Source organism: Schistocerca gregaria, chromosome 3 (assembly GCF_023897955.1).
Source record: "Schistocerca gregaria isolate iqSchGreg1 chromosome 3, iqSchGreg1.2, whole genome shotgun sequence".
In the NCBI taxonomy this organism is placed as follows: Eukaryota; Metazoa; Arthropoda; class Insecta; order Orthoptera; family Acrididae; genus Schistocerca; species Schistocerca gregaria.
This window is the reverse complement of record NC_064922.1, coordinates 956,178,949-956,203,386: the sequence shown is the minus strand read 5'-3', so window position 1 is coordinate 956,203,386 and position 24,438 is coordinate 956,178,949. Positions and strand designations below refer to the sequence as shown.

General features: G+C 42.1%; 1 protein-coding gene across 3 annotated transcripts in view; it reads left to right on the top strand.

Moving 5' to 3' along the window:
• Positions 1-24,438, top strand: part of LOC126355949 (mitochondrial enolase superfamily member 1-like) — a 94,275-nt gene that overhangs the window by 65,424 nt on the left and 4,413 nt on the right. For all 3 annotated transcript variants that reach the window (XM_050006536.1, XM_050006534.1, XM_050006535.1), the window contains exons 6-10: positions 3,927-4,045; positions 11,892-12,049; positions 17,165-17,299; positions 17,418-17,589; positions 21,622-21,803. In XM_050006536.1, the coding sequence (XP_049862493.1) occupies positions 3,927-4,045; positions 11,892-12,049; positions 17,165-17,299; positions 17,418-17,589; positions 21,622-21,803 (766 nt within the window). The remainder of the gene's footprint in view (positions 1-3,926; positions 4,046-11,891; positions 12,050-17,164; positions 17,300-17,417; positions 17,590-21,621; positions 21,804-24,438) is intronic.

The following is a 24,438-nucleotide window of genomic DNA, read 5'->3' as shown; positions in this document are numbered from 1 at the left end:
GCCCCAACATCGTGCAGCCCGCCTCCAGTGGTGTCGCGACAGGCGTGAATGGAGGGACGAATGGAGACGTGTCGTGTTCAGCGATGAGAGTCGCTTCTGCCTTGGTGTCAATGATGGTCGTATGCGTGTTTGGCGCCGTGCAGGTGAGCGCCACAATCAGGACTGCATACGACCGAGGCACACAGGGCCAACACCCGGAATCATGGTGTGGGGAGCGATCTCCTACACTGGCCGTACACCTCTGGTGATCATCGAGGGGACACTGAATAGTGCACGGTACATCCAAACCGTCATCGAACCCATCGTTCTACCATTCCTAGACCGGCAAGGGAACTTGCTGTTCCAACAGGACAATGCACGTCCGCATGTATCCCGTGCCACCCAACGTGCTCTAGAAGGTGTAAGTCAACTACCCTGGCCAGCAAGATCTCCGGATCTGTCCCCCATTGAGCATGTTTGGGACTGGATGAAGTGTCGTCTCACGCGGTCTGCACGTCCAGCACGAACACTGGTCCAACTGAGGCGCCAGGTGGAAATGGCATGGTAAGCCGTTCCACAGGACTACATCCAGCATATCTACGATCGTCTCCATGGGAGAATAGCAGCCTGCATTGCTGCGAAAGGTGGATATACACTGTACTAGTGCCGACATTGTGCATGCTCTGTTGCCTGTGTCTATGTGCCTGTGGTTCTGTCAGTGTGATCATGTGATGTATCTGACCCCAGGAATGTGTCAATAAAGTTTCCCCTTCCTGGAACAATGAATTCATGATGTTCTTATTTCAATTTCCAGGTGTGTAGATCAGGAACAGCAGAGGTCCCAGGACGCTTCCCTGGGGAACACATCATATCACTTCAGTTTTACTCGATGATTTGCCGTCTATTACTATGAACTGCAACCTTCCTGACAGAAAATCATGAATCCAGTTGCACAACTGAGATGATACCCCATAGGCCCGCAGCTTGATTAGAAGTTGCTTGTGAGGAACGGTGTCAAAAGCTTTCCGAAAATCCAGAAATACGTAATCAACATGAGATCCCCTGTCGATAGTGGCCATTACTTTGTGCGAATAAAGAGCTAGAGCTGCGTTGCACAAGAATGATGTTTTCTGAAACCATGCTGATTACATATCAATAGATAGTTCCCTTCAAGGTGATTAATAATGTTTGAATACAGTATATGCTTCAAAACCCTACTCCAAACCGACGTCAATGATATAGGTCTGTAGTTCAATGGATTAATCCTACTACCCTTCTTAAACACAGGTGCAACCTGCGAAATTTTCCAATCTGTAGGTACAGATCTATCGGTGAGTGAGCGGTTGTATATGATTGCTAAGTAGGGAGCTATCGTATGAGCGTAATCTGAAAGGAAGCTAATCGGTATACAATCTGGACCTGAAGACTTGCCCATATCAAGCGATTTGAGTTGCTTCGCAACCCCTAAGGTATTGACCAGTGTTTGCCATGTCTGTGTGTTGCTGCGGCTGCTATCCATAGGTAGTTAATTTTCCCTAACTAGGAGTGTTTTTGGACTGTTATGTTTCCACCTATGGTTGTGATCATAGTTTCCCATGTTAAGGAAGAAAGGACTGTTCGAATTCTCACTTTCCTGTACTGTCATGTGGCAATTTTTTTGAATACCTCTGTGAGAGTCTCACGGCAGTATTCTCTGTGAAGGTCTGTGGTGCTTGTGTGTCATGGTGCATCGCTTATGATACATAGCACTTTGTTTTGTATGATCTGCAAGTGGAGCAGACATGTTGGAGCTGCATATCGCCAGACTGGAGCTGCATACATCATCAGTGGTCTAATTAGTGTTATGTTCTGCAGCTCGTGGTCTTGTGGTAGCATTCTCGCTTCCCACACATCGGGTCCTGGGTACGATTCCCTGTGGAGTCAGTGATTTTCCCTCCCTTGAGGTGACGGGTTGTTGTTGTGTCGTCTTCATCATCATCATTCATCCCTATTATGGTCGGAAGAAAGCAAAGGTAAACCACCTCTGCTAGGATCTTGCCTAGTGGGCGGTGCGCGGGCCTCCCACATTGTCCCCTATGCTCCTCGGAGTATGGGACCTCATCACCATCATCATCATCACCATCATCATCATCATCATCATCATCATATGGACTTCGACACCATCCTATACAGTGTGCTTTACCTGTTGAGCATTAAGTAAAGCTGTTTGAGCCTCACATTAGCTCGGTTAGTCAACATAATCAGTGTGGTTCCCCCTTGTAAATTTCTGGGCCAACCAGCCATCTCACTCTAGTTATGTACAGAGGCACAAACACGCTCAAACTCTTACAGGAATTGGCAAATTGCTCTGAATAATGAGGATAATGGGCAGGGCAGTGTGTCAGCAGTATTTGAATAAGTTGGAAAGTTGAGTTGGTCAGGGACTATGTCCAGACGGCTGAGGCAGCTGAGGCAAATGCTCTCAATAAACAGAAAAATCTGCACAACTTTTCAACTTTCCCAATTGATATTTTTCAGTGCCCACTAGTAGCTAACATCATTTTTTCCTTTGGATAATGATCACATAAGGCTGCAGAATCAAACGTGGTGTCTCTTCTATCACTTCAAATGTGGTGAATTATTTTTCGAAGTGGAGTATTGTATCACAAGGTATGTTCAAGGCTCCATTTTGGAGCCAATCTTGTTCCTATTCTATGTAAATGACTTATCCACAAATATCAATTCCCCATCAGTTATTTTTAATTGAAGATGGTGATGCAGAAAAAATACCAAGCCTCATTGTGAGCACACTGGATACCCTAGAAAACGGGTTACAATTAAATGGGTTGAAACTGAACATTGCAAAAACCCATATGGTAAATTTCCAAACCAAACACTCAAAACGTGCAGACCTTAAAACACAATGCAATAATCAGCTTGTGGAAGAAGTTGACACTGTCAAATTCCTAGGAGTAAATGTGGACAAGAACTTGAACTGTAACACACATATTGACTCCTTATCAAATAAACTAAACAGTTTTGCAAATTCTACTGACATGAGTACACAAAAAATAGCATATCATAGTTATTTTGAATCAGTCTTTAGGTATGGTATAATTTTGTGGGGAAGTTCAAGTAGAGTACCTTGTATACTGAAACTTCAGAAAAAAATTATCAGATACATGTGTACTGCACAGGAAACAGAATCTTGTTGCCCATTATTTCAACAACTGCAAATCCTAACTGTACCCTCCATATACATTTATGAAATTGTTATCTCCCTGCACAGCAAACAAAATATTTGAGGACAATCATTTTAACCACACACACAACACAAGAAATAATTTTCTGCTTCCCACACACAAATTGAAATTATATGAATGGGCTCCACAGTATATGAGGATGACCATATATAACAAATTAATGGGCAAAAATATATATTTAATGCTAAGCCAGAGATCCTAAAAATAAGGCTACACCATATTCTGGGGGAGAAGTGCTATTATTCAATAGAAGAATTTTTAGAGGATGACATGATAATTTGAGCTAGGGTAATTTAGTGTTAGATTTTTAGATACTATTGTTATTATTATTATTATTATTATTATTATTATTATTATTATCTCTGCCTTTTGTGTATTGTATTATTATTATGATGCTGTATGTAAACACCAGCTTTCTATGTTTATGGTAAATTTTACCAAACTTGTAACTCAGTAAAAGCACAGTGCTCAGTTTTTAGGAGAGATCATTCTTCATATATTTGGTATATTTATATTGTTTTGTTAATTTATAAGCATGATATTAGAGATGTTCTACAGGATTCAATGAGTTAATAAATAAATACAGTTTAAATGCACTTTACTAATGATGGTAAATAGTTTGCAGAGATGTTTTGTAGGCATTTTTTAAAATTATAAAATGATGTTGTGTCCAAATGAATGCAAGAAACTTGCTGTCTTTTACAGATCAGATGTCATCACAAAGGAGGAGGCTATTCAAATACTAAAATCGAAGCAAGAAGGGAAAGGAGAAAGGGAGGAAGAAATGAGGACAGTAGGTTACCCTGCATATACTACCCAAGTTGGTATGCATTCACAAACATCTGAACCTTCAAGATGATTTGTGTATTGTTATTTCCTTTCTTCAACATGTTGTCATTAATTTCTTTCCTTTTAATTATTGACAAACTGATACTTATTGATTTCAATTCCTTTTTACCTTCATCTCTTATATATATAGGTAAGTCTTTCCACTCCCGGGATTGGAATGACTCCTTACCCTCTCCCTTAAAACCCACATCCTTTCGTCTTTTCCTCTCCTTCCCTCTTTCCTGAAGAAGCAACCGTCAGTTGCGAAAGCTGGAAATTCTGTGTGTGTGTTTGTGTGTTTTGTTTATTGTGCCTATCTACCAGCGCTTTCCCGCTTGGTAAGTCTTGGAATCTTTGTTTTTAATAATTTTTCCATGTGGAAGTTTCTTTCACACACACACACACACACACACACACACACACACACACATATATATATATATATATATATATATATATATATATATATATATATGAATACTTAACCTACATATATGCTCAAATAGACATAATGTCAACAGTATATGCTCTTACACATAATGCACTAATATATTGACGGCATAAACTTATCATCATATGTTAAATTCATGATCTAATATAACAACAATAATAATCAATACTTGTCAATATAATATAATTGGATAGATTAAAAAATTTATCCTTCAAGTGGCGGCAGGAGGACACACACATAAAAGCAAGCTTTCAGAGTCAGTGGCTCATTCTTGTGGCAGATGGGTTGAAGGGGAAGGAAGAGGTGTGAAGGAAAAGGACTGGAGAGATTTAGATAAGTCTCCCATGATCCACAGTTCTGGGTGACTTTTCCAAAATCTACCCCTTTTCCTAAACCTCTCCAGTCCTTTTCCTTCACCCCTCTTCCTTCCCCTTCAACCATTCTGCTGGAAGAAAAAGCCAGTGGCCCCGAAAGCTTGCAGAAGTATAACCTTTCATGGCGTGTGTGTTCTCCTGACACCACTTGGTGAGTAGATTTTTTTTTATATAGTCACTTACTTTAAATTCATGGTCTGGCACGCAATTTTAATCAGTCACATATACTGTACTCTGTTACCGAGTGAAATTTTATTCTGACAACATAAACATAATAAATTCTTGTAATATGGTTGTGCTGTGTGGTTTGGTGTTTAAAGGCTGTACAGTCATCAACCAAAACATTATGACCACCTACCTAACAGCTGGTGTGTCCACCTTTGACACAGATTACAGTTGCAATGCATCATGGCATGGAAGCAGTGAGGCCCTGTTAGGTCACTGGAGGGAGTTGTCATCACATCTGCATACACAAGTCACCTAATTCCAGTAAATTCCGGGAAGTGGGTTGATGAGCTCTGACACCAAGTTCATCACATCCCAGATGTGGTTGATCGGGTTCAGATCTGGTGAGTTGGAAGGCCAGCACATCAATTGGATCTTGGCACTGTGTTCCTCAAATCACTCTGTCACTCTCCTGTCCTTGTGACATGGTGCATTATCTTCTGGAAAAATGCCACTGTCGTCAGAAAATGTAATCATCATGAAGGGGTGTAGATGGTCTGCAATCAGTTTACAATACCCCTTGGCCGCCATGGTGTCCTGCACAAGCTCCACTGGACCCATGGGTACCGGCATGAAGGGGTTGCCACCAGCTCGTCTCTGTCCCGCAGTACAGGTGTCAAAAAGCTGTTCTCCTGGAAGACAAAAGATTCGCACCTTCCCATCGGCATGATGAAGAAGGTATCAGCATTCACCGGACCACGCAATGCTCTGCCAATGCGCTAACATCCAGTGCCGACAGTGAAGTGCCCAGTCATAGTTGCTGATGTCATGGTGTTAACATTGTTGCATGCACGGCTCATTGTCTGCGAGGCCCATCATTTGGAGTGTTTGGTTCATTGTGTGCTCAGACACATTTGTGCTCTGCCTGGCATGAAAATGTGATGTTAATTCTGCCACAGTCCACCAGCTGTCCTGTTTTACTGGTCTGCCCAGCATGTGACGTCCGACATAGGTAATGAGGGGTGGCCGCCCAATGATGTCTGGACGTGGTTTCACCGTGTTTTGCCACATGTTGAAGACACTCATCACAGCACACCTCAAACACCTGACAAGTCGTGCAGTTTCCGGAATGATCATGCCAAACCTTCGGGCAATCACTATCAGACTGCGGTCAAACTCAGATAGATTGCACACATTTCCCATTCTACACATGGACAGCACACTCACTGATACTACATGCACCATGCATGTATCTGACTAGCAGTCATTCTCTGTTACGTGACGCTGCTGATAGTAGGTCAGTGGTCATAATGTTCTGGCTGATAAGTATACAAATTTTTATACTGCTATTGAAAGTTTGAGTCTCGTAACAAATAAATACCCCACTCATACGGTTATATACTCCTGGAAATAGAAAAAAGAACACATTGACACCGGTGTGTCAGACCCACCATACTTGCTCCGGACACTGCGAGAGGGCTGTACAAGCAATGATCACACGCACGGCACAGCGGACACACCAGGAACCGCGGTGTTGGCCGTCGAATGGCGCTAGCTGCGCAGCATTTGTACACCGCCGCCGTCAGTGTCAGCCACTTTGCCGTGGCATACGGAGCTCCATCGCAGTCTTTAACACTGGTAGCATGCCGCGACAGCGTGGACGTGAACCGTATGTGCAGTTGACGGACTTTGAGCGAGGGCGTATAGTGGGCATGCGGGAGGGCGGGTGGACGTACCGCCGAATTGCTCAACACGTGGGGCGTGAGGTCTCCACAGTACATCGATGTTGTCGCCAGTGGTCGGCGGAAGGTGCACGTGGCCGTCGACCTGGGACCGGACCGCAGCAACGCACGGATGCACGCCAAGACCGTAGGATCCTACGCAGTGCCGTAGGGGACCGCACCGCCACTTCCCAGCAAATTAGGGACACTGTTGCTCCTGGGGTATCGCCGAGGACCATTCGCAACCGTCTCCATGAAGCAGGGCTACGGTCCCGCATACCGTTAGGCCGTCTTCCGCTCACGACCAAACATCGTGCAGCCCGCCTCCAGTGGTGTCGCGACAGGCGTGAATGGAGGGACGAATGGAGACGTGTCGTCTTGAGCGATGAGAGTCGCTTCTGCCTTGGTGCCAATGATGGTCATATGCGTGTTTGGCGCCGTGCAGGTGAGCGCCACAATCAGGACTGCACACGACCGAGGCACACAGGGCCAACACCCGGCATCATGGTGTGGGTAGCGATCTCCTACACTGGCCGTACACCTCTGGTGATCGTCGAGGGGACACTGAATAGTGCACGGTACATCCAAACCCTCATCGAACCCATCGTTCTACCATTCCTAGACCGGCAAGGGAACTTGCTGTTCCAACAGGACAATGCACGTCCGCATGTATCCCGTGCCACCCAACGTGCTCTAGAAGGTGTAAGTCAACTACCCTGGCCAGCAAGATCTCCGGATCTGTCTCCCGTTGAGCATGTTTGGGACTGGATGAAGCGTCGTCTCACGCGGTCTGCACGTCCAGCACGAACGCTGGTCCAACTGAGGCGCCAGGTGGAAATGGCATGGCAAGCCGTTCCTCAGAACTACATCCAGCATCTCTACGATCGTCTCCATGGGAGAATAGCAGCCTGCATTGCTGCCAAATGTGGATATACACTGTACTAGTGCCGACATTGTGCATGCTCTGTTGCCTGTGTCTATGTGCCTGTGGTTGTGTCAGTGTGATCATGTGATGTATCTGACCCCAGGAATGTGTCAATAAAGTTTCCCCTTCCTGGGATAACGAATTCATGGTGTTCTTATTTCAATTTCCAGGAGTGTAGTTGGTGGGGACTTCAACCTACCCTCGGTATGTTGGCAAAAATACTTGTTCAAAACCGGTGGTAGGCAGAAAACGTCTTCTGAGATTGACCTAAATGCTTTCTCCGAAAATTATTTCGAGCAGTTAGTCCACGAACCCACGCGAATTGTAAATGGTTGCGAAAACACACTTGACCTCTTAGCCACAAACAATCCGGAGCTGATAGAGAACATCATGACTGATACAGGGATTAGTGATCACAAGGTCGTTGTAGCTAGGCTCAATACCATTTCTTCCAAATCCATCAAAAACAAACGCAAAATAATTTTATTTAAAAAAGCGGATAAAGTGTCACTAGAAGCCTTCCTAAAAGACAATTTCCATTCCTTCCGAACTGACTATGCGAATGTAGACGAGATGTGGCTCAAATTCAAAGATATAGTAGCAACAGCAATTGAGATATTCATACCTCACAAATTGGTAAGAGATGGAACGGATCCCCCCTGGTACACAAAAAAGGTCCGAACGCTGTTGCAGAGGCAACGGAAAAAGCATGCAAAGTTCAGAAGAACGCGAAATCCCGAAGATGGGCTAAAATTTACAGACGCGCGAAATTTGGCACGGACTTCGATGTGAGATGCCTTCAATAGGTTCCACAACGAATGATTGTCTCGAAATTTGGTAGAAAATCCGAAGAAATTCTGGTCGTATGTAAAGTACACAAGCGGCAAGACGCAGTCAATACCTTCGCTGCGCAGTGCCGATGGTACTGTTACCGACGACTGTGCCGAAAAAGCGGAGTTATTGAACGCAGTTTTCCGAAATTCCTTCACCAGGGAAGACGAATGGAATATTCCAGAATTTGAAACACAAACATCTGCTAGCATGAGTTTCTTAGAAGTAGATACCTTAGGGGTTGCGAAGCAACTCAAATCGCTTGATACGGGCAAGTCTTCAGGTCCAGATTGTATACCGATTAGGTTCCTTTCAGATTACGCTGATACTATAGCTCCCTACTTAGCACTCATATACAACCGCTCGCTCACCGATAGATCTGTACCTACAGATTGGAAAATTGCGCAGGTCGCACCAGTGTTGAAGAAGGGTAGTAGGAGTAATCCATTTAACTACAGACCTATATCATTGACGTCGGTTTGCAGTAGGGTTTTGAAGCATACAGTGTATTCAAACATTATGAATCACCTCGAAGGGAACGATCTATTGACACGTAATCAGCATGGCTTTAGAAAACATCGCTCTTGTGCAATGCAGCTAGCTCTTTATTCGCACAAAGTAATGGCCGCTATCGACAGGGGATCTCAAGTTGATTCCGTATTTCTAGATTTCCAGAAAGCTTTTGACACCGTTCCTCACAAGCGACTTCTAATCAAGCTGCGGAGCTAAGGGGTATCATCTCAGTTGTGCGACTGGATTCGTGATTTCCTGTCAGGAAGGTCGCAGTTCGTAGTAATAGACGGCAAATCATCGAGTAAAACTGAAGTGATATCAGGTGTTCCCCAGGGAAGCGTCCTGGGACCCCTGCTGTTCCTGATCTATATAAATAACCTGGGTGACAATCTGAGCAGTTCTCTTAGATTATTCGCAGATGATGCTGTAATTTACTGTCTAGTAAGGTCATCCGAAGACCAGTATCAGTTGCAAAGCGATTTAGAAAAGATTGCTGTATGGTGTGGCAGGTGGCAGTTGACGCGAAATAACGAAAAGTGTGAGATGATCCACATGAGTTCCAAAAGAAATCCGTTGGAATTCGATTACTCGATAAATAGTACAATTCTCAAGGCTGTCAATTCAACTAAGTACCTGGGTGTTAAAATTATGAACAACTTCAGTTGGAAGGACCACATAGATAATATTGTCGGGAAGGCGAGCCAAAGGTTGCGTTTCACTGGCAGGACACTTAGAAGATGCAACAAGTCCACTAAAGAGACAGCTTACACTACACTCGTTCGTCCTCTGTTAGAATATTGCTGCGCGGTGTGGGATCCTTACCAGGTGGGATTGACGGAGGACATCGAAAGGGTGCAAAAAAGCGCAGCTCGTTTTGTATTATCACGTTATAGGGAAGAGAGTGTGGCAGATATGATACACGAGTTGGGATGGAAGTCATTGCAGCGTAGACGTTTTTCGTCGCGGCGAGACCTTTTTACGAAATTTCAGTCACCAACTTTCTCTTCCGAATGCGAAAATATTTTGTTGAGCCCAACCTACATAGGTAGGAATGATCATCAAAATAAAATAAGAGAAATCAGAGCTAGAACAGAAAGGTTTAGGTGTTCGTTTTTCCTGCTCGCTGTTCGGGAGTGGAATAGTAGAGAGATAGTATGATTGTGGTTCGATGCACCCTCTGCCAAGCACTTACATGTGAATTGCAGAGTAGTCAAGTAGATGTAGATGTAGATGTGAAACAAGTGTAAATATTAAATGCCATGTCATGGCACATATAATTTTTCTCTGTGCCATGACATCATTATTTGTACTTGACACAATTATTTGTACTTGAAAACGGCATAATGCTGAAATTCCTACACCAGGATAAAAACTTCTAAAGCGATAAGCAGGAAAATCCAAGGCTTTGAAATGTACCTACATATGAGGCTGGTAGAGAGATCGCATATGAGATATGGTATGCCAGTACCAAATAAGCATGTTGTTAACAAACCTGGCTACCCACTTGAACTTCTTTTAACCTTTAAGTAAAGGAAGTACAAATATGTATAACATGGTGTGTGACAGCTGAAGAAATATTCTCTTATTTATGCTTGAAGTGAGTGAGAGAGTTTAAAAAAGTAACTTAACAAAAGAACAGCCTGATCAGCAGGCCTTTCCAAGTGCACTGCTGGCCATTAAAATTGCTACACCACGAAGATGACGTGCTACAGACAAGAAATTCAACCGACAGGAAGAAGATGCTGTGATATGCAAAACTAGTTCAATCCTTGATGGTGGCCACAAATTTCATCGCCAGAATTTATTCAGCATTTAGAGGAGAGGTGCAAGAAATCAGTTCCTGATAACAAGATGGTGTGTCAGGTTCTTATACTCAGCTCCTTCACCTCATCAGGAAATGACGACATGTCACACTGTTAATGGTGATGCAGCTGTTGGATGGTTGTAGTCAGTTTGACTGGTGGCTTCTGGGACCTTTGTTGATACAGTGGATTACTGCACTTGTAAGTAAGCATCAGTGTGGTGATTTGCTGCTTGACACAGGCATGTCAATTATATATCTAGGCATAATGATGCAAAGTGATAGGAAATGGGGTAGCATGTATGGACGGCAGTAGGGAAGGTGAATCATCGATTTTAGTTTATTGGGAGAACTGTAGGAAAGTGTAGCTCATCTATAAAGGTGACCGCATATAGAACACTAGTGCGACCCATTCTTAAGTACGCTTGAATGTTTGGGAGCCCCACCAGGTCAGATTAAAGGAAGACATTGAAGCAATTCAGAGGTGTGCTGCTAGATTTGTTACTATTAGGTTTGATTAACACAAAAAGTACTACGGAGATCCTTCATGAAATCAAATTGGAAACCCTGGAGGGAATATGATGCTCTTTTTGTGAAACACTGTTGAGAAAATTTAGAGAAATGGCATTTCAAACTGACTGCAGAATGATTCTACTATCACCAGTGTGTATTTCGCATAAGGACCACAAAGATTACAATCAGAGATATAAGGGCATATACGGAGGCATATAGACAAGTCACTTTTCCCTCACTGTTTTTGCAGGTGCAACAGGAAAGGAAATAACTGATAGTGGTACATGGTACCCTCCACCATGCATGATAGTGTGTCTTGTAGAGTATGTATGTAGATATAGGTGTAGATCTAGATGTACCTCACTGACACTGCATCTCAGTTTTAAAGAAAAGTAAGATATTCGCAGATTACCTGGCAGCAGTGCAATAGGGCAGCACAATAAAACAATAGCGACTCTGAGGGAGTGAAGGAGAGTATATCTGCACTTGAAATTTCATTTACTATTGATATATCAACTAACCCTACTTATACTCATTTTACATTACAGGTTGGTTAGGTTATTCATCTGAACGTGTGCGTGATCTTTGCCGAGAGTACCTTTCACAGGGATTCACATGTTTCAAAGTTAAAGTTGGTCAAAATTTAGAGGATGATAAACGTCGTTGTAAAATAGTAAGAGAAATCATCGGCTGGGACAATAAATTGGTATGTAGACAAAAACTATCTTGTCTGATTTACTTACATATTTCTTAAATAGAAAGTGCAAAAATTGTGAAAACTAAATCTGATCCTATTTTAAAAATGAATGAGAACCCATACATAAGACAGTGCTTATTCTGGTGCTTTGTTACTCAGTATTCTATCCATAATATTATACAGGGTGTATAAAAACATGTATCAGAAAATTTAGGGATTTGTTCTTGACAGTAAAACATTACAAAATGTTCGTATTAACATGGGTCCAAAAATCCTTTGTTAGGAAGCTATGAAAGGAATTCCTTGCAACGATTCCTGGTTGTGTGATTATCTTGAAATGTGTGTTTTCACTTATTCTTGTTTACGGTAACTTCCACCAGAATGCTTCACAAGGATGTGTTCAATGTCTGAAATGGCAGATATGCACTACATTTATGGCCTAACAGATGGAATTGCAAATGCAGAATGTCAGCTTTTTATGCTGAGCTTTTCTCTGGGAGGCAGTTAGCTTCTGGAAGAATGTTTTTATGATACCACCAACGCTTGAGAGAGACAAGCTCATTTGAGAAGATACTTGCAAATAAAAGGAAACCTGCAATATGTAAATGCCTGAGCTAGAAGAACAGTTTCTTCACACTGTTGATGAAACTTCATCACCTAGTACAAGGAGAATTGTGGAAAGGGACGGGGTTAATCACTTGATGATCTGGAACATTCCGCATGAAAATCTTCTGTACCCTTATCACCTTCAACATGTGCAAGGAGTAAATGACACAAACTTTCAGCCAATGTGTTTTAGGGCTCTGTATTGAGTTTCAGCAGTTCTTAGCATGTACTTTATTCACTGTTTCACCTGGCTTTTCATGTGATGGGGTCATCGATTATCACAGCAGTCACATCTGAGCTAGTAATGGTCGTGAAGTATGGCAAGGCAGATATCGACAGAAGTTCAACTTCAGTGTGGGACAGAATTACTCGTGATCATCTCATTGGTCTCCACTTCTTTCTGCAACATCTTGCTAGAGCCGGCCGCGGTGGCCGAGCGGTTCTTGGCGCTTCAGTCTGGAACCGCACGACTGCTACGGTTGCAGGTTCGAATCCTGCTTCAGGCATGGATGTGTGTGATGTCCTTAGGTTAGTTAGGTTTAAGTAGTTCTAAGTTCTAGGGGACTGATGACCTCAGATGTTAAGTCCCATAGTGCTCAGAGCCATTTGAACCATCTCGCTAGACACCTGAATCTACAGTCTCCCAACAAGAGTTGTTTACTTGATGATGTACCTCTATATATCACCCAAAAAATGTGGTGCTCCACCTAACTTTACATGGATATTTTACCAGTATCTTGATAACTAGTTTCTGAACAAGTGGATTGGCCGAGGGGGATCCATTAAAGGGTCTGCTTGATTGTCCAATTTGAATCCAATGGATTTTTTCCTATGGGGACATTTAAACTCATATTCCAAATGTTGACGCTCTGAGAGAGCATACTGAAAATTGATTTGACCAAATTTGGAATGCAGGCTCAGGGAATGCATGGAAGCAGAGAGTGGTCACTTCGAGCAATTTTTGTAGCTGTAAATGTGTTTTGTAAATGTGTAATTTGTATAAATGATGGTTGGGGCAAAAGTCATTGCAACTGTTTTTATCCTGCAGATACCAGCCCATCTGGAAAATGCAACATGTGCAGATGAAAGGACAAGGTGGGGATTATCTGTATAGACACTGAAGAACATGTGAACATTGCACCTCACATATTTATTATGGTAGTGTACAGGACAATACTGGTTTGATGGTGCAAAATAATTACAGTGCATCACACATACATTTGACACGACAAAACTGGATCTAACGGCACTCAGAGTAGTCCCCTGCAACATTCACCAATACTGCCAACAACGTGGGAGGTGCTGAACACCATCTGCATCACCATTTCTCACACCATGTCTAAATTGGGTCACCTGTTGTCACACAGCATTGGCAATGTCCTCTCTTGCCACAAACTGTTTGCCACATAGTGGTTCGTTTATCTTTTATGTGAGATGAGAATCACTGGGCGAAAGCTCAGGAGAATACAGTGGGTGCTCCTATCCTTCCCACTCCCAGTGTCGCAGTTGCCATCATTCATACTCTGCTTTATGTGATTTTGCAATGTCTTGCCATATGACTGAATCGTCCACAAGATCCAGAGATGTTCCTCCCAAATGCCACATCATACCTGTCACATCAATAAATTCCAGTGCTCATTACTCTGCCTTGAGAAACAAAGTGGCACACAGTGACACACCTGACATCATACATGACAATCACTGTCAATTTCACAGGGGAAGGATTCTGATACAACTTCTGTTGCCTTGGTGATCAGGCACGTCACCACTCTGTGGATCAACCTTTTGAGTTACAGTTCATAACGCGTGGCACAAAATTCATCAATGGTGATTATGAATGACAAGAAGTGGTTGCCATCCTGTTGCAGTGTGCTAAATGTTTGGAGCATATTACGTATCAAATCCACCACTGAACTTCTTTCACTTCAAGTAGTACCCGCTGTGAAGCGATTCTGCGCATTTGTAGGTCTGTTCCCAATATCCTGTGGATCGTGCATTTCTCAATACCGCTTGCCCTTTCTATCTGCAGTAGCGTCCATTGTCTGTCTCCTCCAGGAGCTACTCAGTGATGGAACATGCCACACTGGTCTGCACACTGAAAGGTCATCCAAGCATTGCTTATCATAGTTGCCACATGCTCCTGCTGAAACTTTCCCACCAGCTGTGCTACCATACAGTGTGGAGGGCATTATTCCCAAGGTCTTCCACCAATTCACTGTGACATTCTTTCGCATTTCTTCCTTGGAGAACAGTTATTTTGATGTTTGTGCACTGCTCAAAATGGGTTACTTCAATCTCGCATGACACTTTCCACACAACTGATTTCGTAGTGCACTATATGCTGCTACCAGTGATCATAGAACCATCTGTTGTTGTGAATATACACTATGCATCCATAGCTTTAACATGACCAACAGCAGTTTCTGGTCTGCTCCCGTATCAGCAAGGAAAAAAAAAAAAAATAGTTGCCATGACTTTTGCACTAACCCATGTAGAATAAAACGCTAGAAGAATAAATCGTTAGGCGTACATTTTCTGGCACATTTTTGTACACCTTGTATATAAAAAACATAAATATAAAAAAATAATTCATATGCATGTACAGCAGAAACGGGTCAAATAAAGAGTAACATCATTAGAAAAAAGTCAGGAAAATATTTCTATTGCAATGCTTTATTGTTCATAAACTAGATTAAATATAACAGATATGTTGCATAGAAGCTGTAGGGAGAATGATAACATTAAATGATGACAGGCAGAATATAATAATCTTTCCTCTATATTTCTGTTATTTTTTATTACAAAGAACAAAAATGATGAAGCAACCACCAATCACTGACAGAGACACACATGCATGTGCGCGCTCTCTCTCTCTCTCTCTCTCTCTCTCTCTCTCTCTCTCTCTCTCTCTCCCTCCCTCCCTCCCTCCCTCCCTCCCTCCCTCCCTCCCTCCCTCCCTCCTCTCCCCCCCTTTTCCATCCCTAAAACACACACACACACACACACACACACACACACACACACACACACACACACACAAATAACATGCAACCAACCCTTACAATTGTAGTGACCATGTCTGGCTATTTGTGGGATGAGGAGGTAATTTGAGGGAGGGAAGGGGATACATGTCACTTTCAGCAGCACTGACAAAATGACAATATGTCAAAACTGAGATGGGCAAAGATGAGAGACACAGGCTGAGTACTCTGATAGATTTACACTCTCTCTGCTTACAATCATTATCGCTATGGTCCCATTCTGTAAGTCCAATATGGCTTCCAACAAAACCTGTGTCTTGATTCTCTCTCCATGTTACACCAGACCTACTTTTCACGTCTTTGAAAGCAAGACAAATGAAACTCACTAGTCTGTCTACTGGTCACATCACCATACCTGGCTACAGTGCTCCCAAAGAAACAGTTTCTTGGTCGATCAACATTTTCAGTCAATATTCCACAGTATCCTCCCTTTTTATGTACAAGACATTGACTAATTAATTCATGCATTTCCATGGTTCCTGGCCTATTATCGTTAGACTACATGCTGGGCTTATGTTCCTGCATGTCAACATACCCCGTAGTGTTGCTCCTGCTGTTGTGGAACACTACTTTTCCCCAAACCCAGATGCCCAGTGGCTGAAAATGCTGTGCACCACAGCCCCAGTAGCTTCACATCGAATGTACACAAGAACTGGCATATTTTACGCTTACAGTAGCACTACTGACTTTCAGTTTGCCAATGTTTTGGATCACTTTTTTATTTGAGTGTTTTGGATGAGTTGGACTGTCACAAGGACGTCTGAAGATGAAACTGTATAATTTTTAAACTGATTTATTATATGTATCAAATAACATCAGTAAAACAGCTGAATGAATTATCCATTATCCAATAATGATATATAAATGAAATATAATAGAGTGCCCGTAACTAATGTGCCATTCTCCACTTTCCCAGTTATCATTCTCCATAAATCACACAAGTGTGTGTGTGTGTGTGTGTGTGTGTGTGTGTGTGTGTGTGTGTGTGTGTGCGTGTGTGTGCGTGCGTGCGGGGGGGGGGGGGGGGGCGGGAGAGAGAGAGAGAGAGAGAGAGAGAGAGAGAGAGAGAGAGAGAGAGAGAGAGAGAGAGAGAGAGAGTAAAAAGTGGTAGCTTGTTCAAACACTAGATAAATTTTATGTGCTGTTATGTTTCTGTGTGGCACACATCAGTCAGTCACTGGGAAGTCCGCCTCGGTAGCTGTAGGGTGAGTGTTGCTGAGTGCCAACCGCAGGGGCCCGCGTTTGATTCTCAGCTGTATGAAACTATGTTAATATTTTGTTTTTTTCCTAGTTATTCCTCTTTACCTTTCAAATAAGAAATGTGTAGTTCTGAAAGTTCATGATGTTTTAAAAGTAATCTTATGTTTCTTACATCCTGGTCCCAATCTGCACATATTTTTGTGTAGGTAAAAGTTGACTTTGCAAATACTGAGTTATATTATAACATACATTTTTGATTGGCATCCTTTTCTTGAAGATGGTAGATGCCAATCAGAATTGGGACGTACAGCAAGCTATTGACTGGATGAAGGAACTGGCCGAGTTCAAGCCACTTTGGATCGAGGAGCCTACTTCCCCTGATGATGTTCTTGGACATGCTGCAATAGCCAAGGTACAGCAAATGCCCAGTAACTATAATTAAATATTTTAGGAAATGGAATTATTGGAAACAAAATAAATTTGATGTCAAAATAATGTATTGTTTTTCTGTGCATTTTTAAACAAAATAGGCACTGAAACCACTTGGGATTGGTGTGGCAACTGGAGAGATGTGCTGCAACCGCGTAATGTTCAAGCAATTTCTGCAGGCTGGTGGAATGCAATATTGTCAGATTGATTCATGTCGCATTGGTGGTGTCAATGAGATATTGTCTGTTTACCTAATGGCTTACAAATTGGGAGGTATGTTTAAAGCTGCATTCTATTGGCTCTTTCTAAAATGCAACCTGTATTATGAACTCTTAGTCAGATGTAAAAATAATTTTGCATTTATTATGCTGCAGTACCAGAACATTCATAATGCTTAGGATATCTGCCATTATGAAGAGCAGCAATCTACATGACAAAAACTAACTGATGGACCATGTGTGCATAAACATTGAGGTATGCCGTTTACATTGCTGTTCACAGCTCCATTGCATTTTTCAAAGGAGATTTTGGGCCATGAGCAGATATCTCACCTATTTATTTGTAATACATAGTCAAATTCATACTTTTCGGATGTGGTGCTAGGCCATCAGCTGAAAGTCTCCTGTGACCAAAAGTAAGTTTGTACTGTGACATAGTCAAAGGGGCCACCACTTCTCTTCAATATATAATTGTTTACCAGATAGCTTGTAGCTGTTATTCCTATGAAGTATAATTCATCTCTTGACCCTTGTGGAATATTTTCATCAAAAATTTATCATTGTTGAAAAATAGACACTGAAATCAGTTGGAATTGGTGGCATTCTAATAAGCTTCAGACGATACAGAAGATGCACAAAATTTTTCTGCTAAAATAATTTCAGTAGCTTACACTACCATATCCAAACTGCAAAGCTTTTTAAAGACTTCATGGAGTACTCCCGTATCAGGAAGTTCATAAAAGACATGTTGATACAGTGCACAACAAAAAAGAAGTATCAATTTTTCGAAACCTCGTTATTGTCTCCCGTTGTAATGCATACATTTGAAATTTAGCTCAAAGGTGCCTACAGCCTACCTCTGTAATGGTGCAAAAGTACGGAACTCTACATCATCATGCCCTGGTTTGGCAACGCTTCAAACAGCAGGGTGACGACACATGAAAAAAAAAAAAAAAAAAAAAAAGTCACAACTCTAAAGCTCAAATGAGATTTAAGGTGGGTGAATGATTTGACATTGGCATCAAATTTCACCACAATTCTGCCCAATCATGGATGTGTCACATGATGGGAAGGTCGTAACACACTCTCTTACACACATTTTACTCCTTCCTTTGACGTCTCTGTGATGGCAGTCAGAACTACAACACCCAGTTTTCTTATGTGGAGCCAAGGAAAATATTTGAGACACATAGCCTCTCAGAATCAACACAAAACGCCCTCAGGAGCTGGCATAAAAGGCGGCACTGAAACGACCCTGGCCGTACGGTGTGAGGCATCTTGCCACAATCCGTGCAGCTCCCCCCGTCAGAGGTTCGAGTCCTGCCTCAGGCATGGGTGTGTGTGTTGTTCTTAGCATAAGTTAGTCTAAGTTAATTTAAACAGTGTGTAAGTCTAAGTACCGATGGCCTTAGCAGTTTAGTCCCTTAGGAATTCACACACATTTGAACACTTGAAATGATCCCTTCCCTTGGGGCACTGATTCCCACACATTTCTCAGGTGAAACCTACAGTTCACAGTACAGTGAGCAACAGGACAATGTTCTTCACCATGTTCAACACTGCAACCACATCCTGATCAATTCAACCCTACTTTAAGGATGTCTCATGAACTTCTGAGCTGTGGCCAATTTTTCACCTGTGTTGAGAAAATGTCGAGCAAAATTAAATATAATACTTTCTTCATATGCGACAGGCTTCTCCGTTTATCTTTCCTTTGTCCCTTTCAACCATGCTCTATTTAAGTTAACTCAGACGCTATAAGAGCGCAAAACATTGCGTGCAAGATACTGCATAGTTTGGCCATCTGTTGGTAAAATTATGAAGTATTACGAAGCTTTATTGTACGAGCGAGGCGAAGCGAGCATAGCCGCAGCTGAGCGGCGAACTGGGCAACTTCGCCAGGCTTCCGTACTTCATCAATGAACTACTTTGACCCATCTGTACAGCATCCTTATATTTCTGAACAATGCAAATTGGTAACACACACAACACACATCTGAATCAATTATCAGAATTGTTGGCACATATTGTAATCAATATACACATAAGCAAAAGTATTGCACTTTGTTCAGTGTTGATTTTCGTGAATCTCTTATGCCAATAAGTTGGGCAACAGTGTACACAAATGCTGCCAATTGCATTCTTTGATCATTTGATTTTCAGCTGGCTCAAACAAAGCTTACAAAATATAAGTTCCCCTGAATTGTTGTGTAATCATTCCTTAAGTCCTTGTAATGTGCCCAAGATTTATGCAGAATGAGACATGCCTACATCATTAGTCCTTATACTTATTCCTACACCATGTTTAGTTATGTCATATATTGTTACATAACACATGCTCATACAAATAAAGTTATGTATTACAGTTTAAGGACAATTATAAGACTATTGAGGGCTCGATAGCCTTTTGTGGTTTTGCTGAGCTGTTGTTTTCATTTTATGCACAATATCTACTGATCCAGCTTTCTACTTCAGGCACTGCAAGCTATGCTGTTGTGTGTTGTGCTGTCTGGATACAAACCAGATTGTGAACCGTTCTTGGTCCCACTCTGCTATTTATAACTGAGTTTTATTTCTGATGCCCCCTATCCCCCTTGGTTTTTCACGGACAGCACTGATATTGGTGAAACTCAAATTCCCTCAACACAATGAAAGAGAAACCCAATATCAGCTGCATAAGAGCGCTGAAATAATTCAATGGCAACAAGTGAAAATTTGTGCCAGACTGGGACTCAATCCTGGATTTCCTGCTTTAAGTGAGGGGTCGTGTTAATCGCTTTAGCTATTTGACTATCTTTTGGACATGTCCAGAAGAACAGACACAACACATATAATAGTAATATTTAGGCCATTTTCTTGTAAGAATCGTATGAGATACTGCAAGCACTAAGGAAAATGGACCAGAGGAGGTACGAAATCAATGTGCGGCAAGCTGGGAATTTGGGTTGGACAAGAATCGTGCTTGGATAGCTGAAGCGAGTAAGGAGACTGCCCGCCTTAAATGGGAAATCCAGGTTGATTCCCAGTCCAGCATTAATTTTCACTTGTCACCAGTGAATTATATCAATGCCATCATGCAGCTAATGTTGGTATCTCTCTTTCATCATGTACCGTATGTATACATCCATGCAAATCACGACTGCATGGTGTCTGTTCTTTCAGATGTGCCCGAAAGAACAGACACCACACATCCCGAAAGCAAAGACACCACACATGTAAAAGTAATTCTCTCACCTTCTTCCAACTCTGGTGGACATTATGATGCAATATTTTAATAAACTGAGTGCTAGCCTCCAAGTGCATTCCCTGTTTTTCAGGTTTTCTGACACCTACATTTTGATAGACTTCTTAATTATGCTGTCCCAGAAACTAGTTCACAATATGGTTGGAGTCCAGTCAGCAAACACACAAAACATCAAAACACATCATACCTGAAGAAGATGGCTAGGTCAGTCATCAAAATATTGTGCATAAAATGGAACCAACACCTCAGCAGAACACCTGGAAGCACACTATTAATCATTTGCACAGAGAAAACCTGAGGGATCACATTGAGGGCTATTTTAAATTGTTAAATAAAATAATGCCATGTATTTTGCAGCATTAAAAATAATTGTTACAATAATTGTGGATCAGACAAAAATAATAATTCACATGATAGACCTGCACTCCCTTCTATGTTGAAGATTCAAGTGATGGATACACACGCGAAAAGTGGTGATGACTGTCAAGCATTCAAACTCACATTCCTCTTTTGGACAGAAAGATTAAAATATAAGTTTATTTAATGTCTGTTCTGGAGGAGGATTTGGATGAAACGATAAGTCACCACTGATCTACCATTGACCTCCAAATCACAACATTAAGCGGGCGGGCAGGCAGGCAGGCAGGCAGGCAGGCAGGCAGGCAGGCAGGCAGGCAGGCAGACAACCAACCAACCCCCCCCTCCCCCCCACCTCCGTGTACATTTGACTCTGAAGGAAGTCACAAAAACTTTGTATGACAGCTCTACATTTTCAAAAGCTGGTGTTTTCCATTTTATTTATGGAAATAAAGGAAGGATTAATTATTTTTTTCTTTATTACAGTTCCAGTTTGTCCTCATGCTGGTGGTGTTGGACTCTGTGAGATGGTGCAACATCTCCAGATATTTGATTACATCTGTCTTTCGACAACAAAGGAGAATCGAGTAATTGAGTATGTTGATCAGCAGCACGAGCATTTTGAAAATCCAACCAATGTTAAACATGCTCACTACATTGCACCTACTGTAAGTATCCACTGACACAGAACTCCATCACAATGAAATACAGATGAAAGCCTAAATTGCAATAGAAGTAACTTAAAAGAATCACAAATATACACATGGCTTTCCTGTGTAGAATTGCTCTTACTTCAGGATATAAAACAGTCATCAGATGAGAAATGACGTAAATGAAGATATTAATTATTTATAAAACAATTAAAGAAGCAAAATACATCATAAATAACACAAAAAATGACAGAGGCAGTTGGCGATATTATCAGTTCATGGTTTTTAGCAAGCTTTGAGACAGCCCTCCAGTTTGTCTTTATATTGATATTTTGCTGGGACTGTCTAAGACCAAATTAAATCTTGTTGCATTTGGCAGTGAACTTTAATTCAGCCCAAATGTCCTTAATTCTTTCTCAACGAACTTGCTTACACTCCTCCATCCAAAGGGGACACGGCATCATCTTTTTGGTCCTGTATCTTAGTGTAGCCCATTCATCAGTGTTCTTGCAGAAGAGTCTTGTCAAAGGTATCTTCAGGTTTGATTGGTACAAGTTGGAGGTCGTCTTTGGGATTAATAAACCACGGCACTCTGTTTTTGAGGCTTGCAGAAAGAAAGAGGAAGATCCTGCCCATCCATTCTAGATAATTGTAAAATTGTACACTTCTTTTGTAGATTGTGTCATACTTTCTCGCCTTTGCCACAGACTTGTGGATTACATTTATGTAATTGGATCCCACAATTGCCCTAATGATTCTGCGCTCTTTTTTTTTGTCTGGTTCTTCAAGGATGGCCTTTATTTGCATTTACGGATAGGGTTTGGCTACATACATAGCTACTGACTTCAGAAGCATTTCATAATTATGTATTTAGGTTTTATGAAAGGCATTTTTCTTGTAGATCGTGCAAGACTTTTGGAAGTCTATTTCAAGTTTGCATATTTATGCCTTAACTGCTTCCATGTCAATTCTCTTTTTTCTCATAATGATCTCATCCAGGTACTTCAGTTTTCCTACTCTGCTGACATTTCCGTAACATGACCAGAGGTGTGGGGAGGCAGCTTTTATGTTAGTCATTACTTCTGTTCTATCAAATGATATCTGAAAGCCAGTTTGTTTGGCATTTTCTCAATAGTTCAGTTTGAATCCTAGCCACTGCTACAGCAGCAAAAGCTAGACATCTAGCAAGATTACCTTGGATTTACTTCCCATTCTCATCAGGCTATAGGTGGTTTCCATCAATTTCGATCATGACCTAATGATTTTTTCAAGAACACAGTTCAGAAGCGTAACCTTACCTGACTTCTGTTTTGATCTCAATCTGAGAGAGGTCATAGGAACTTTATCTTGGAGGTTGTATCTGTCAGGGTGACTAATTAATGCCAGCAGTTTAACATAAACTCCGAATTCTTTGAGGATGTTTAACAGGACAGTGCAGGCTATTGAACTGTAGACTTTCTTTAACTCCACAACGACTGACACATATTGTTTGGACCTTAAGAGTATATGTATATTATAATTTTTATTATATTAAAAACAAAGATTCCAAGACTTACCAAGCGGAAAGCGCCGGTAGACAGGCACAATAAAAAAACACACAAACACACACACAAACTTTCTAGCTTTCGCAACCGACGGTTGCTTCTTCAGGAAAGAGGGAAGGAGAGGGAAAGACGAAAGGATGTGGGTTTTAAGGGAGAGGGTAAGGAGTCATTCCAATCCCAGGAGCAGAAAGACTTACCTTAGGGGGGAAAAAGGATAGGTATATACTTGCGCGCGCGCCCACACACACACACACACACACACACACACACACACACACACACACACACACACACACACACACACAAGCAGACATATTTAGAGGCAAAGAGTTTGGGCAGAGATGTCAGTGGAGGCGGAAGTGCAGAGGCAAAGATGATGTTGAATGACAGGTGAGGTATGAGTGGCGGCAACTTGAAATTAGCGAAGATTGAGGCCTGGTGGATAACGAGAAGAGAGGATATATTGAAGGGCAAGTTCCCATCTCCGGAGTTCGGATAGGTTGGTGTTGGTGGGAAGTATCCAGATAACCCGGACGGTGTAACACTGTGCCAAGATGTGCTGGCCGCACACCAAGGTATGTTTAGCCACAGGGTGATCCTCATTACCAACAAACACTGTCTGCCTGTGTCCATTCATGCGAATGGACAGTTTGTTGCTGGTCATTCCCACATAGAAAGCATCACAGTGTAGGTAGGTCAGTTGGTAAATCACGTGGGTGCTTTCACACGTGGCTCTGCCTTAGATCGTGTACACCTTCCGGGTCACAGGACTGGAGTAGGTGGTGGTGTGAGGGTGCATAGGACAGGTTTTACACTGGGGGCGATTACAAGTGTAGGAGCCAGAGGGTAGGGAAGGTGGTTTGGGGATTTCATAGGGATGAACCAAGAGGTTACGAAGGTTAGGTGGACAGCGGAAAAACACTCTTGGTGGAGTGCCGAAATGAGATCCATCCTTCATGAAATCCTCCCCACTCCACCAAGAGTGTCTTTCCGCCGTCCACCTAACCTTCGTAACCTCTTGGTTCATCCCTATGAAATCCCCAAACCACATTCCCTACCCTCTGGCTCCTATCCTTGTAACTGCCCCTGGTGTAAAACCTGTCCTGTGC